Here is a 16,908-nt window from a genome sequence, read left to right as displayed (position 1 = left end):
GCTGCTGGCCATTGGCCTGACAGCCACCAGCCACCTCTCCTTCAAGTTCGTGTTCAACGTCCTGCACCTGTTGTTGCTGCACAAAGTTGTCTGCGGCTGTAGATGTTCAAGCAGCCCTTGCATTAAACATATCTTATCTATATCTATTTTTGCACATTTGGCAGCATCCGCCTCAATATTGATTTATTTATTGCCCGTTATTTCTCCGCGCCTCCCTTATGCTTTTGTTTACGCTTCTCCTTCCACTGACTTTTGGCTCTCTAACGGCCCACGTACGCATCTGACAGGTGAAACTGACAGACAGAGGGAGGGGTGCGGCCTACATATGATTGGGCCAGCCCAGTGTCAGTATAGAAAATGGACCAATGGGCCGCTGTCCCTGCTCTATGGGCCGTTCGTTGGCCATAATACATCCATGATATACGTGTGTGTGTGTGTGTGTGTGTGTGTGTGTGTGTGTGTGTGTGTGTGTGTGTGTGTGTGTGTGTGTGTGTGTGTGTGTGCGTGCGTGCGTGTGTGTGTGTGAGGGGGGGGGGGGGGGGTGAAGAGATGACCAGGGGCCTCTTTTATAAACGTTGCATAAGTACAAAATTAAGCAATTGACCACGAGAGGCAATGGGTTACAGGGGATTTTACCACAGCTACGGGGCGTTGTTAGGCCCGACGCGATAGCGGAGTGTTTGTGTTTTGTGGTGAGTGGTAGGCCATATTCATGGACTAAACCTATAGAGAAAGAAAAAAATAATAATAATAATAAAAATAACTTACTACCAAGCTTCTTTAGTGCTGTTTCGTTTTTTTGTGGACAACTTTTCATTTTGCATTCTCAGTTTGATCAGCTGTTTGATCTGAACAACAGTCCTGGTAAATATCCACCAGCCACCCTTTACATTACAATCAAATGAACATAATCTATCGTTTTCTGAACTGGAGAACGGAATTTGATGCGAAATACAATGCAAATGTCGTATCATTTGTGAGAAACTTACATGTGTACGGCGCGTTTTCCATTTCGGACAATTTCGTTTTCCATTTCGGACAATAAACACAGCTGCACATGTGAATCGAGCCTGCATCGGTGCAGACTCGCTACCGAGGATGTTATAAGTCACTTCCACTCGGCGCAAATTGGTTTCGGATGGCACTTAATATGGCGCGGCCTACGCGTGAACGCGCAAACCGAGGGGGAGTGCATAGGGCGAGGGAAGAGGAGCTGGATTCGAAAAGGGCCCATGTATTTCCAAAAGTCCGCGAATCGTCACGTCTCGTGGCAAAAGAAGTGTCTGACCTCTGGAAGGTCACAACAGAGACTTCAGACTGAGGATGGATGCCTGGGGTATCCTGTCTGCCTACTATAAACTCTTGGCTATTTGTGCCAATTAGTGCCAGTAGGCTACTCACTTGCACTGCATCAATAACCTAGGCTAGTTTAGTGTCAGATCACCAAGAAAGGTTCTTATACAACAATCCACAGACAAAGAGCAGAATGTCGGTCCCTTTGGTGTAGGTCTTTAGGGGTTCTCTTGCAAAGCACAGTTAAAACCCCTCAGGCATAGGAAAGGCCAAAACGTTGACCTACAGTGATGGAACATTCACGTGAATGACTTACGACGGAGTGCCCCTAGCATGGGATCACTCACCCTAGGCTACTGTTCAGACAAGGACAATCATTAGCCTGTTAATGTGTCAACTCACCACCGTTTAGCTATCCTACACCGCCACAGCCTCACTGCGATTCTCCCCACTGTTCAACTAGCAGTCCTTCCCATTGAGCTGGTTCTGTCATTTCCCCCTTCTGATACAGAAGTGGAGACACGCATAGCTGGGTGCTTGGCTGACATTTCGGAGTGGATGACGACACATCACCTCAAGCTCAATCTGGACAAGACTGAGCTGCTGTTCCTCCCGGGGAAGGGCTGCCCGCACCGGGACCTGGCCATCACCATTGAAGACACAGTGGTGACCCCGACTCGGACTGCGAGGAATCTGGGTGTGACCCTGGATGACCAACTGTCATTTTCCTCACATGTCACATCCGTCACACGTTCCTGCAGATTCATGCTCTACAACATCAGGAGGATTCGCCCTTTCCTCACTAATGAAACGGCGCAGGTACTCATCCAGGCCCTGGTCATCTCCCGCCTGGACTACTGCAACTCCCTCCTCGCGGGGGCACCGGCGTCAGCCATTAAACCTCTGGAACTTGTCCAGAAAGCTGCTGCTCGCCTGGTGTTCAACCACCCCAAGTTCTCCCACACAACTTCCCTTCTCCGTTCCCTACACTGGCTCCCTGTAGCGGCTCGCATCCAGTTTAAAACTCTGGCGCTAACCTACAGGGCAATGAAAGGAACAGCCCCCTCCTACCTCCAGGCCATGGTCAAACCCTACATCCCCTCCCGACCACTACGCTCTGCTACCTCAGGGCGACTGGTTGCCCCGTCACTCCGAGGCTCCTGCGGTCGATCGACACGGTCACGGCTCTTCTCTGTCCTGGCCCCGCAGTGGTGGAATGAGCTGCCCACTGATGTCAGGACAGCAGAGTCGCTGCCCATCTTTCGTCGCAGGCTCAAAACTCATCTCTTCAAGAAGTACTACAACAATCCTCCCACCTAAGCACTTATTATATTATATTGCACTGTACTTTAGATTGTGATTCTTGCACTTTGCTTCAGCACTAGATTATGCTCTTAGTCACTTGTTTGTTTTAGAAAGAAGATGCACTTGTGAGTTCTGGCAAGTAGTAGTACATTGGCTCTTCCTACGTTAAATGCAATTATTGTTAGTCGCTTTGGATAAAAGCGTCTGCTAAATGACTGTAATGTAATGTAATGTAATGATAATGGACATCAATGCATGTTGTTTTACTGACAGAATTCTCATGGTCTTTAAACATAGCACTATTCAACGAGGGAATACAGAAAGGTGTCCATCCCTATTTGGCCTTCACTGACCATGCTGTAATAATCTGAAGGGTCCTGGGGGTTCTAAAAATTCTTATTTGTTCCTGCCAATAAATATAGTCTTCCAGACTATAAGATCAACATCTATGTCGGCTTTGAATTAAACACAAACACATACATCCTCCCTGTGGCTATTTTCGCATTGCATGTGTTGTTTTGTGTCATTGTATGGCAGCAGGTTCCCACCACGAGTCATAGAATTCCTTATTCGGGATTGGTTCCTGTTGCCATAGCACGAAACGTCCGCCCAAGAAGTGGGCATGTGCCACCATGTCAATTATGTGATCGTCCCAGTATCCTCCCTCTCTTGTATTGCCCCGGGCCCTGTTTGAATTCTCTAGAGATGCAACCATCCTTCCCCTTTCTTTGAGGTAATTGCCGATCTTACTTGATTGGATAAGTGGAAACATGTGCTTCTCTTCACAGCTGTTTCTCATCTACTCAGATGTCAAATCAGTTAACTTTTCTGAAGACGGTAGGATGCCTTTCAGAAAGAATGTGGCCCGGACTGCTCATGCCTATTCATTTTTCCTGCAGCAAGCACTTATTTACTTCTTTTAAGGACCACTGAGGTACCTGTCAAACAGAACATAAATTACGATTCAGAATCTAGAGTAGGCCCTATTTCCTATCCACGGAGCAACAATTCCCCCTGGAGGATACATAAATGATCGATCGATCGATCTATCCACTGTATCTATCTGTGCATTAAGTAATGTTTCACTTATGTGTCACTTTTGGAGCTTTCGGGAGACAACAAAAACAACATTTACAGGCCTACAAATCAAACTTTTATTATTTTTAACAGCTTTAAGACATAACATGAACCAAGCAAAGTTAAAACAAACTGCTCAGAAAAATTTACAACCTGGCAGTTGTAAGCATGTCAGTAGCCTATTTGCCTTAATCCCAATTCTTTACTTAAACTAAATTCACTGTGGATATCATATGCCTTTGAGGAATCAGGAACACTCGCACACTTTGAATTAGATAGGCTATAGCCTAATTTATTGCTGCAACATCAGGGAAGGGCGATCCTGTACATCATAACATTGAGTAAGAGTTCATTGTAATGTATTTATCCATTGGCTTCAAGATCATGATTACCTTCTCTCTTGGGCAGGCAAACTTTTTCTATACCAGTGAAGTGAAATGTCATGGTTAAAATCATTAAAATGAACTCCAATGGGATAACTTGTATTGGATTGTATTTTTATGTTCACTGATCCTCTGATTAAGTCATCTAGATGTTTTGCCTACTGTACATACACCATTCCACAGGGACAACATATCAAATATACCACATGGGTGGATGCACAATCATCTTTACTATAATGACTGCATGATTTCTGTGTGGTTTCTGTCTGCCTGTATCTCCTGCATCGCAAATATCTCCACAACCAAAAATGCTATAAATCAAAAGGTCACAACTAGAGACCATGTAACTATGCCAGAAAGAATGACCGTGATTTGTCCATAGGTGGGGCTACAGTAACCGATTCAAAGCATACATTTCAAAATGCTGGCATTTCCACACAGTTTAATGAAAATGTATGAAACCAAACCAGGTATTCTGTACTTGAGTATTTCCTCATGGGGAACAAATTTGCCTCAAGAACCCATAAAGTACGTCATGATAGATTTTTCTGCAGGTTGCAAATTTGGCAAAACATATAAAATGTTTTTTCTAATAAACCATAAGCCCGATTGGTCTTAAATTGCACATGTACATGTATGGTGCATGTCTCCCTATAGGGCAGTGTTTCTTAACCAGAGGTCCATGGACCCCCTGTGGTCCCTGGCATAATTACAGGGGGTCCTTGGGAAAGTGTATAAATTGTATTTTTGTTAAATGTATCAGAAATGTGTTTAAATAGTATAAGCCCATCATATTTAACAAAAATTAACACTGTTTTAAATGGAACCAATAGGCCTATTCACACACATTTACAGCTCTCACGTTAGCAGAGCTAAATCACTCATTCTTGAAATATAGTGATTCACAAATAATTCAAACAGATAGCAAAGTAAGTGTCATGGAACATGTACATTTCTTTCTTCTTGTGGTGCAAGAAGTGTGGTGGAAAAAAGCTTGAAACTGGCCTGTTAAGATCATTAACGTTCAATATGAAGGTAACACTTTGGAATAACTATCCCATATAAATAGTTAAAAGATTATTCACAAACTGTTAGTTAATGAGTTAATAATGATTTGTTAAATGTTTGTTAATAGTAGGTTAATCATTTAGAACTATGCCTTATGAATAGTTAATGGGTTCATGAGTTATTTCACTTTTTGGTATGTTATTTTTAAGTTGCTATTATTCCTCATTTACTAACACTAGTGCACATTACCCATGGAGCCTTTGAGATAGATAGATAGATAGATAAGACCATGTCAGCTCCATGGGCATGTGCACTAGTGATATAAGACTAACGTCCCAATAAGGCCTATTGACATGGTCTTAACAAAAATATTTACTAATGTTTAAAAATGATTTGTTACTTACTTTTAAACATTTATTAATCTGTGTTTAGATAAGTCCCCTGATGCAAGGCCAGCTGTAGGTGGATCAACTATTAAACAAATACTTACTCATCAGTAAGTAGTTTACTAATCACCTGTTGATGATCTATTAACTATTTATAAGATGTCGTTTTAAAACATTAACCAACTATTCACAAACATTTAACAAGTCATTAATAATTTCCCCCAGGAAATTTTGGGCATTTGGAGCTACTTCCATTTCCTGCATTCTAGTGAAAATGTATGCACCTGTTCTAAATATTGAGGGGGACTTATCCCCTGCGTGCTTGGCTCCACTGGGCCTGTTAGCGTCAGCATCAACCATCAATGATTAGCCGTTGGGTCGCGTTCAACGCCAGCATCCATCGTTAGAGAATTGCCGAGGTTCATTTCTTGATTTTTGACAGTAGAATTTCAACACTGATGGCCACAGTGAAGCCAAGGAGTTAGTAGCCTATGCTTAAATAAATAGGAAATTCTATTCAATATACTCAGATCAATGTTAAGTTTGATGCATTGGTGGGGCGGCTGTAGCTCAGTTGGTAGAGCGGGTCGTTCAGTGATCGAAGGGTCAGTGGTTCGAATCCCAGCTCCAACTGTCCACATGTCGAAGTGTCCTTGAGCAAGACACCTAACCCCAAATTGCTCCCAATGAGCAGGGTAGCACCTTGCATGGCAGCTACCGCCATTGGTGTGTGAATGTGTGTGTGAATGGGTGAATGAGAGGCCATTGTAAAGCGCTTTGAGTGCCGCTAAGGTGGAAAAGCGCTATATAAGTGCAGTCCATTTACCATTTACGTTAAAGTAGTAAATTCCTTCTGTATTTTTTACTTTAAATGAGAAAAGTAACTGCAGCAATGTCCTCTCCCGAAAACACATGCTGCCAAGTGAGGTCTTACTTGGCCTACTAAGCCGAACACTATCACACTTTAGGCTAACGTGTATAATTATTTTGCCATTGGTAAGCTTTGCCCAAGCTGACCAACTTCCCATTACCTGTTTGCCCCTTTTCTTTTGTGTGGGTAGCCCAGCTAGTTATTAAGATAACCTGAATTAGGTAGCTAAAGATAACTAGCTAGCCATTAAGGTAGCTAAAGATAACTAGCTAGCCATTAAGGTAGCTAAAGATAACTAGCTTTAACTTTGCCATCAGCACAATGGAGCTAGTCTTCGACAGCTTGAGAGGAAAGACCACCTGACCCATCCATGGCAAACTTCCTAGTTTTCTTGCCGTGTCTGTCAGCAGTTTAGTAGTGGACTTAAAAGCATCTGACTCTGCCGCAGTGAAAAAGGGGAGGATCTTTGAATATTGGTGCCAACTCAGGATCCAAAATCATGATGTGCCAATGTTTCTTAAAAATTGACTTTATGTAAAGTAGGAGAATATGTGGTGAGTGGTGACACATGTTAATGAAAATGTCTCCTCTTTTCTGTTACTCTTTTTCAGTAAATCAGAACAAGACTTATTTCAAGCCAATGTAAAAGCCCCCTCAATACATCAGACAAGGACCCTCTTTGAGCAAATATAGCAAAACTTAATCTCTACAGATTTATCAATAAAATAAAATAAATCAGTGGAGGAACACACTCTTCTCAAAAAGATGTAGGATGAAGACTAGTAGCCAGTGAAAGTGTATTTCTTTTTGGTATAGACTACCCTTATTCTTCATTATTTACATATCCAAAAACATGGTTAACTTTTCATGGCTAAACTCCAATGTCAACTTTAAATTTTGGTCAAAACCATTAAGCAAGGTCACACTTTTGTACTTCATCACAGCTACTCTTGTCACTGTTATAAGGAAACAACCTTGGTTTCTTTGGTTGATGCATGTTCACAGAGGGATTGAATACATACCTGTTCTCAAAATGGTCCATGAATAAATGAGCATATTTGGTGCAAAAATCAAACCCATGCTTGTGCCAGCAACCTGCAAATAGAAATCACTGTCTACTAAAAACTAACTAACTCAAAACTAAAATAGTTATATTTGAACACATATGATGCCATGTCAATTATTAATTAATTAGATTGCATGGCAGTGTTATCACAGCTCCCTAAATAGAAGCGAAGGGCTTCGAGCCTCCCCTCCTGAGATATATTGGTGTAAAGACTTGTAAATGTCAAGAGTTAATAACATTGCATTGCAAGATAAGATAGATCCTTTATTGATCCTCGGGGGAAATCATCAGGAAGATCAGAGATATTAGAAAATGTCTCTACATCGTTAAAAGGATATCATATGCCGAAATGTTACAGGACCCCAAAAAAAGATTTGTATTAAATGCCTTTAATACTCCTCATATGTCTAGTAAGTTTGCCAGGCTGTACACTTCTCCAGTGTATACTGCCACCATGTGGCAGCATAGCTGAAACAGCTGTAAGATACCATTGGCTGTATGTAAGACAATGTAGTGCTTGCTGGGGCTTCCATCCTCACACAAGACTGAGTCGAGACGGTGGAGGTCGTGGGAGCAGCAGCAGGAAGTGTAGAGGGGGCAGCAGGCTGTGCAGGAAAACCAGAGAGTTGGGCAGATTGACTCCAGGGAGGAGAGGAATAAAAGAAGGAAGGCACACTAATACAGGAGGAAGCTCTTGGGGCAGCTGACGTGGGTGGAAAGCGGAGTGTGAGGCTCAAGCACTACCCACTTGTTTTGCAGTCCAGTGTGTGGGCTTGTCTCATCTCTTCAACAGGTCGTTGATGGCTTTCATCTCATCATTAGAGAGAGGAGACAAATTGTAACCCCTTAGGTCAGGCTTTCCTGAAAATGTAAGTGAGATAGAAAAACATAAACATTAAAAGATGGAATACATAGATTATTTGAATAAATGTTTGAATATTTTGTATGCAACTAAAGAAGACTCAATTGTACAGTCTTGTACTGTATGTCTTAAATTATGTTCTTACCTTGCAACTCGTTGAGACGATTTACCTTTGCTTTCAAGGATTTGTGGAGGTCATTGATCTCTCTGTCTAGTTCGTATTGGTCTAAGCAGTAGAACCAGAAGTCTGTTTCAGTATTTCTTTCAGTGTTTGACAATGGAAAGCATGAAAATAACTGAATAAAATTGGATAAATACAATCCATTGCGGAGCTCTGGTTAACCTTTTTGAATCATCTCTTTAGTCTTCGCTTTGGGAAACTTTATGAACATATTTCCAAAGCAAACCTTCACTCTCTCTGAAAAAAAGCCAGAAGAGAACATGCACAGTGAGTCATTTTGAGAGAAGAACAATAACATCCCCTCTAGTGGAACGCCTGGTGTTCGAGGAGCGATCACTCACCCTGCGATGACATTTCATTTCGCAATGCATTCAACGCCTCTCTGTTTCCATTTCTCTTTTTGTCCAGATCAATGATCTGAAAATAAATGCAGCAATAAATAAACATGAAAATAAAACTAGCTAGCCATCTTGGTAGTCTAACCCACCGTGGGCTATTCTAGGCAACGTTTCACAAATAATGTGGGGCAGGAGCTTAGCTAGCTAACGTAACGTTAGCCCGTTTCATTAAACTGCAAGTACTGGCAACTGTTTGGAGAATACATCACGTTCGGTTGAGCTACTAGTAAAATATTTCGAAAAGCAATCACTTGTTGTTTGTTTGCAAGAACATCCTCTGCAGCCACTTCAACTTCAGTCAGATAATCCAGAACGCGCTGCGAGTGCGATTCCGCGTCCATATTGCATTTGTGTTACTACGTAATATATCCCACCTAATACTATGACTGATAAAAATTTGTTCCGTGTGAAATACATTCTGGCTGTATTCCAAACTGTAGGGCTCTAACTTCGAAATGATATCGTGACGTTGTTCCAACATCTTACTCTTCAACATGGGTGAATTAAGGTCTTACAATCACTGTTGAATATGTGTTGAATTTGGAAGGTGAATCAACTTTGAAATCCCAACTTTGTTTCAACGGCTTACAACGGGTAAATTGAGTTATTTGAGTCAACTTTGCATCACTGTTGAAACTGCAACTTTGTTTCAACTTATTAATTTTCCATCATGTAGCCACGGAGAACAAAGGCGTGAACTTTTCACAAGTTTATGTTACATTAGAATCAAGATGCACATGTAGGACTACAACAGCAGTGAATGGGGCTGCAACAATGACAACTGTACAAATAGCAACAACATAAATCCAACAATAATGTGAAAAATAAGTGTTTGTGGCACTGGCATGCACACACACAAACACACATTTTGTGACAGGCATTAACAGTCAATCTGCCAGCTGGTAACAGCTTTTAGCTTTCTAAACATACAACCTCTGCAGCACAATACGACCCAGGATGAAGCCTGTTAAAACACAAAAGCAAAACCAACTCAGCTAGCAAGCTAAACAATATAGTAACCTTACAATCTACAAGTAGGCTAGCGGCAAAAGTTGGACAACAAGGGAATGACTGGCACATTTCTCAGCTTGTATATATGTAGATACTAGCTACGTCCAGCTAGTGCGAGACAAACATTAGGTCTTCACCATGGATGTATTAATAGAACACACGATGCACCAAATACATCCATGGATGCACCGCACCAAAATTTCTAAAGAAACTACGGTGTCCATAATATGACATCCTCAAATGTCCACGAAAGGAAATTCGAATCTCATTCTTCGTGTAAGCGCAAAATAAGGATTTGTGACCAATACAATAAATTTATTGCAAAGATATATAAAGCAAAACCTTTGTTGGGCCACTTTTTACCTTATACCTTATATTGTGCATTAAAGGGCTATAAGGCAGGTTGAAGACCTCATGTTGACGTTGTTGTAGGCCTACATCAACGTACATATCTTCAACATAATTTCAACATTGATTTATAAGTATTTTATCAACCTTTTTCAACCATTGAGCATTCAATATTGTTTCAAGGTTGAAACGACGACTGACATTAATCCAACTATATTTCAACGTTGAAGGTCGGTCGTGTGCCGGCTGGGTTGATGCACGTAACATAGGCTATGCACTGCCTGCCACTGTCATAATGCCATCTATGTGTTTGGTCTGATGCATAGGTTAGCTAGGAACTTATAGGCTGTTAATTATGTCTACACTTGTGCGAGACCTGAGCGCACAAGTCTAGTCATAGACTAATATTGTAGCCTACTTTTAATGTAGGCTAGGCCTAATGAGCTGTAAATTTAACTTACTTTTAATGTAGGCCCATTAGTTTTAATTTACCCTGAAATCTGGAGTTGAGTAGACTATTCAATCTTTTAGCCACCATTATAGTGCATGCACTCTCCTCGAATACTATAGGTTCCTTTCAATAAAGCTGGGATAAATTAAGGCACTGATGTCTCACATGTGAGCTGTTTGATCTGCATTGGAAAAACCATGGATGTATTATATAAACTGGATACAGCCACTCCATTCACTGGCCGCTATCAACAATGAAGCCCTATTGAACCGCGCCATCTTGGCAAAATTTGTAGTCATTTGACTATTTCCGGTTACTTTTGACTTGCGCAGTTGTGCTTTTCTGGCCTTCCGGTTACTTTTGACTTGCGCAGTTGAGCTTCTCTGGCCGACGCGCGTCCACGAAAAAGTTCACATTTATCTGAAATGTAGACGCGCGTTCCCGGCTCTCTCTGCTCTCCCCGCTTTGATTTAGCAATGAAAACCGGCTTGCATATTAACCTGTTTTTGTCAAATATATCAATTGGAGAAATTATTTTTTGATCCTGGCATCTTAGTTTTAACAGGTTAAATATAATTGAACATGTTTTGTTTGCTAGTAGATGGTATTCATTCCGTTCGCGATAACGTTATTGCAGCCAGGCTAAATTCCTCCAGGGAGTCAGTGACAGGCGAGTTGAAGAGCTTCACTCCCCGCCAGCAGGAGCATTGGCCGCGGCTACCGCATCTTGGATAACCCGCTGAGTTCATGGCTGCTATTTCACATTCGCCCTTGATCAATCCCAATACCGATCCATGGTAACAATGAATCAATCGTTCAGATCAGATCGGAAGTGCTGCATGCATGTTACAACATCATTGTTAGCTTTATTAACATAACCATAGCCTACATTTATCTCTCTAGATAAATGTAGGCTATGGTTATGTTAATAAAGCTAACAATGATGTTGTAACATGCATGCAGCACTTCCGATCTGATCTGAACGATTGATTCATTGTTACCATGGATCGGTATTGGGATTGATCAAGGGCGAGTGTGAAATAGCAGCCATGAACTCAGCGGGTTTTCCGAGATGCGGTAGCCGCGGCCAGAGCTCCTGCTGGCGGGGAGTGAAGCTCTTCAACTCGCCTGTCACTGGCTCCCTGGAGGAATTTAGCCTGGCTGCAATAACGTTATCGCGAACGGAATGAATACCATCTACTAGCAAACAAAACATGTTCAATTATATTTAACCTGTTAAAACTAAGATGCCAGGATCAAAAAATAATTTCTCCAATTGATATATTTGACAAAAACAGGTTAATATGCAAGCCGGTTTTCATTGCTAAATCAAAGCGGGGAGAGCCGGGAACGTGCGTGGACGCGCGTCGGCCAGAGAAGCTCAACTGCGCAAGTCAAAAGTAACCGGAAATAGCCAAGTGACTACAAATCTAGCCAAGATGGCGCGGTTCAATAGGCCTTCACTTTAGATTTCGATTCCTGGGGGCTTGGGAAAAACCCACACTACTACAACATACAATAGTAGGCCTCATAGGCCTAGTGTCATAAAGTTTATAGACTAATACATATTGCAAGTTTAAACATTAATTTATTCACATGAGTGTTACTGGCAAAAACTCAAAAAATACAAAATATAAAATCAGTATTGTTTTTTGTGTTATTTTTTTACATTCCTAATCACATCATCCAAAATTGCATGTGGGGCCAGTAAACATCAATAAGTAAGCACCTAGTATTCATAAAACTGCAATCACAACCTGACCAGCATGACACTAAACCTGACTAACTTTAATGTTGAGGATTTATCATCACAATTTAGCAAAAATGTTGCTCAATATAAAATTTATAGTTTACAAAATATTGTGCAATTTGTGTCAGGCCAAAAAGTATGTCTTGTCTTCTCCAGGTTCAACGTATTTCTTATTTGCCATGTGTTATACACAGTGGCAGTGTAGAGACAGTAACAGTGGCAAAGCTTTTCATGACAAAGACATAATGAAATGACTATTCACATATTGCATAATCACATAAGGATATCAAAGACGCATGAGTTATTACTTTGTAACAAATTCAACCTGTTTCAGCCTTCCATTTGGCTTGACTCTGGTTGCGTTCTTGGACCCAAGTAAATGATCTACTATTGCACCTATAACATATGGTTTTAGCTCCTGTCTCTCTGATACAGCAGCTCTTCTACGTTCAGATCCACTCCTCCTTTGTTCAGACCTACCCCTCAAATGTTCAGACCCGCTTCTTCTCCTCTCACTTCCACCTCTTCTCTGCTCAGAACAAGTTATCCTCAGACCAACCTGTCTGTGGTCTTTTGGTGTATCATGCCCACCTTTACAACCCAATTCTCTCTCAGTCCCAACACTTGAGTCCTTGACAACAGACTGAGAATTACTGTTAGTGTGCCTCGTTACAGGGTTGCGAATGTTTCCCAAAGCTTGCATGTGTTTCAGGTGGTTGTTCCCCCTCACAGTACTCCCAAGCCTTTGGGCCCTAGATGCCATGCTCTTATCCGACGAGTGGGCACGACTCTCACTGTAGCTCCTCTTAGGAGGGACGGAGTCCAGACCCCTGGGCTCCTGCAGCAGACTGAATCGAGACTGGTGATGGAGGCCGTGGGAGCGGCAGCAGGAAGTGTAGAGGGTGCGGCAGGCTGTGCAGGAACAACCGGAGAGTTGGGCAGTGTGACTGTCCAAGGAGGAGAGGAATACACGAGGGAAGGCACACTGACACTGGAGGATGCTCTTGGGACAGCTGAGGCGGGTTGAAAGCGGAGTGTGAGGCCTGTTATGACCGCTGGCTAGCACTGTGGCGCTGGATTTACCACCTTCCTCCTGAACCGTTTGGAACTGGCGCCATTCTAGCTGCAGCAGCCGCTCCAGATACCTCTCCAGCGGTCCTACTGACCTGGGGCGAGAGGATGCCCTACCGTCCATGTTGTAGAACAAGGCCAGCTGCCCCAGACTCCAGGAATTAAAAGGTGGAGGCAAGAAGTCTGGAAAACTGAAACTGCTGTGGCTCTGCCCTCTTTGTCTAGCTTTGTGTGATGGGAAGTCATTGGGGTCGATGACCTCAGCCCGCAGGTTGAGTTGAGGGGGGGCGCAGGGAGAGGAGGGGACAGGAAGTCTCTCTAACTCTGAGAGGTCACTGTCACTGCCTATACTGCCCTCTCCATGCTCACTCAACTTCACCGTCTCTGGGTTTGGTGTCTGGCCTTTTGGTAGGTCTGGGCGTGGCTCTGACAGAGGACTAATGTGGGGGGCTGGTGCACGTCCGCTTCTCCTGGGACCTGTGTCCTTCTGCTCTTTGTGAGGGCCTAGCTGGACTCTCAACTCCTTCCTATCCACTGCAGCGGCCACTAAGTGGGGCTTTGCATCTGATTGTTCCTGGGTGCTGGAGGGAAAGAAATCTTTTAAATATCTCATTAATAGAGCAAAATTATGAATCAGAAAGACAATCTTTAATTGCAATAATTGTCACCTGAATTGAGAGGTGTTCTGCTTGGTTGAGGGGCTTTTAGCTTTGTGCCTTCGTTGTCTCTCCTGTAGCCGCTACAATCACAGATACCACTGTTAATGCTCCTATTAATTTAAATAGCATATTTCTATAGATTCGGATAAATTTCACAAAACTCTATCTCCCACATAACTTACTTTATCAACTGGCTGGACATGGTCTTGACTTGTGAGCTCTCTCTCAGCTTGGAATGACTTCTGTGTCTTGTCATTCTGACCTCTCCTCCCCATTTTGGTGCTATGGAAACCATCCACATTCTGAATATTTGAGAAGGTTAGGCATGTTATATGCCCAGATCATTTATGCAGCAGACGACATACCAAAATTCACAGGAAAGTGAGAGCAATAATGAACTATGACTAGTAATATTTGTTAGGGCTGTATTTTGTAGATCCATAAGCCTATAGCCTAATTCTAGGATGAAGATTAGAAAAGTTAATGATCGAATATCGGCTGCGGGTGATAGACATATCTATAGAATGGGGACAGTAGAATCACCATAGCCTACCTTGTCACAGTCTCATCATTCCATGATATGTTTGCTAATTCCCTTTGCTTTGAGGAAACCTTACAGAAACCACTAGTGCGTTGCTGTAGAATTGTGCCCATCGAAGAACTACACAAACGAGCCTTTGAAATAAGCGAAGAACGTTATGGCTGTTTTCCCGAACATGTTTTCTTCAGCTCATCGTGGGTATTTTATCCAGACATATAGCTACAACAATTGAGCGCGGGGCGTGTCCGCGACCGACGGAGCAGCGTTTAATTTACAAAAAAACATGTTCTCTTGAAATAGGCCTAATCAATCATATGCCATGAAGCGAATTCGATATGTCGAAAAATGAATTATATTTAATTACATCCCTTTGCCCCCCTACAGATATTTTGTTGAGCGCTTGAACCATTGTGTTATGGGAAACGTAGTCTTTCGTAGGGATTTGCCTACATGTACAGTATATCAGCGCGATGCTTTTTTCATTAGTGTCTGCCCACAGCGTTGAATAACTTATTGAATATCGTAAGGACGGCCACAGCGTGTCAAAAAACGGCCCCTATCGATCCTTAGAGGTTGGATTAATCACTGTTAATTGTAGCAGTACGGGGCAACTCCAAATGGTACGCAGAAACGCTCTTGCATTGCGTCGATTTAGGATGCCTAGGCATGTAGACCAATAGAATAACCTGCTATAAATATCCACAGACACAGTTCTGGTGGGAGCTCTTGAATGTCAAGGGTTGACTATTTTAATGCGTCATGTTTTGGGTGTCGGATAGCCTGAGTGCAGTTACATACATATTTATTGTGTGTCGAAAAATACTTCTCGTTCACAAAACTAGGTTCTCAAACTCATAGGTAGCCTAAGCTACCAGTGGAGGCACATTTCACCTGAGATGAGGTCAGTGTTTTCAGTAGGCTATAGGGGTAAACAAACAACCACCTCCAGCAGCAGTGGATCCAGATTGGTTGCCAGTTAAAGACGTTTTGACGGGAACTAGGGTAAGAGAGAGTCTTGTTTACACTAAATTGTGCACGCCAAATGTTTACAATATCTGACAGCATCCTAATAGCCTACCTATGGCCTAAGTTGAGCAGTTGAAATGTTCTGCAAATGTGCCTTATGTTTATTTCTCTGCCTCTATAGGTTTATTGCTGTGCTGTGATGAGCAAGGACAAGGCTGGTGCACAGTGGACAGAGGAAGCTTCTCCAGGGCAGATTGGAGCAGGAATGCAATTCACCAGCGGATTTAGTAGTGTATCCAGGCCCAAAATGACCATCCGTTTGAGGGACATATATGATCCCAAACCTGAACCTGTGAAAGCACCAGTCAGGATACGTCCTCCTAGCCCCCGACCTCCTCCAATCAGGGAGCCAGTTTTTGGGCGCAGCCTCTCCTGCGACCCACCGACAAAGCCCGCCATGAGGAGACGGGCCCAATCCTTGCCCTCATCCACGGAGAGGAGGAAGAGCCCCAGAAGCCTGCAGGTGCGCTTCGTAGACTCACTGGGCTTCGAGCTGGAGGAGGTCAGGGTGTTCAAAGTGGGCGAGGACCCTTTGATACCCCCTCATGTCATCTCCAGGCTGCTGATGAGCTCAGAGGTGGCATCGGGGAAGCCATTAGAGTTATCCCTGCCCTACTTCAAGCCTTGCTTCCCTGACAACATGGGAGCCCAGCCTTGTTTCCTGAAGCGCCTATGCAGCCAAAAAGTGTGTCTGGAGCAGGTCCTGTGCTCTGAGCTGGGAATAATTGGCATTGCACAAGTCCTTAACTTGGCCTATGAGAAAGAGGTCAGAGTGCATTACTCTTTCACCAACTGGCGAAGCCATGCACATGCAAATGCCTGCTGGGTGTCGACCTTACATTGGACTGATGGGCAAGAATCAGACATCTTCCGCTTTCGCCTCCCAGTCCCACCCTTCATTTTACAGCCTGGAGCCATCTTGGAGTTTGCCATCTGCTACAGAGTACAAGGGTGTGACTACTGGGATAATAACGAAGGGTGCAATTACAAGTTATCATGCCATAGCTACAAGCTGACTGTCCCAAGGGAGTGTGAGGACAGCATGGTGCATTTTACGTAAATGGACACATTGGAGTTCCATGACATCCACACACATAACCTGATGTATTTCCACTTATGTGCTTAGTATAAATAGTATTTTGTGATATGCACCTCTTACTTTTGGAACCTTCTTAGTAGATATTTAGAAAATGTCAACTTCAAATTGTGCATTTGTTAACA

The 16,908-nt window shown here is 42.9% G+C and overlaps 2 protein-coding genes across 2 annotated transcripts; one reads left to right on the top strand and one right to left on the bottom strand.

The window, feature by feature from the left end:
- Nucleotides 1-7,672: 7,672 nt before the first annotated feature.
- Nucleotides 7,673-9,193, bottom strand: pdrg1 (p53 and DNA-damage regulated 1). Its single transcript, XM_084441151.1, has 6 exons — nucleotides 9,082-9,193; nucleotides 8,774-8,849; nucleotides 8,595-8,669; nucleotides 8,397-8,477; nucleotides 8,138-8,250; nucleotides 7,673-7,994 (listed from the first exon to the last, which is right to left on the bottom strand). Exons 1-5 carry the CDS (start codon nucleotides 9,169-9,171, stop codon nucleotides 8,168-8,170), a joined length of 405 nt encoding a protein of 134 aa, XP_084297277.1. The 5' UTR covers nucleotides 9,172-9,193; the 3' UTR covers nucleotides 7,673-7,994; nucleotides 8,138-8,167.
- A 6,741-nt stretch (nucleotides 9,194-15,934) lies between these two features.
- Nucleotides 15,935-16,747, top strand: ppp1r3db (protein phosphatase 1, regulatory subunit 3Db; the record flags this gene model as incomplete). The annotated part of the gene is made up of 1 exon (XM_084441007.1): nucleotides 15,935-16,747. The coding sequence occupies one exon, from the start codon at nucleotides 15,935-15,937 to the stop codon at nucleotides 16,745-16,747; it is 813 nt and encodes a 270-aa protein (XP_084297133.1).
- Nucleotides 16,748-16,908: the final 161 nt, after the last annotated feature.

This window comes from Borostomias antarcticus (genome assembly GCF_949987555.1).
Source record: "Borostomias antarcticus genome assembly, chromosome: 7".
Taxonomy (NCBI): Eukaryota; Metazoa; Chordata; class Actinopteri; order Stomiiformes; family Stomiidae; genus Borostomias; species Borostomias antarcticus.
The sequence above is the reverse complement of the archived record's forward strand: the minus strand, read 5'-3'. Positions and strand labels throughout refer to the sequence as shown.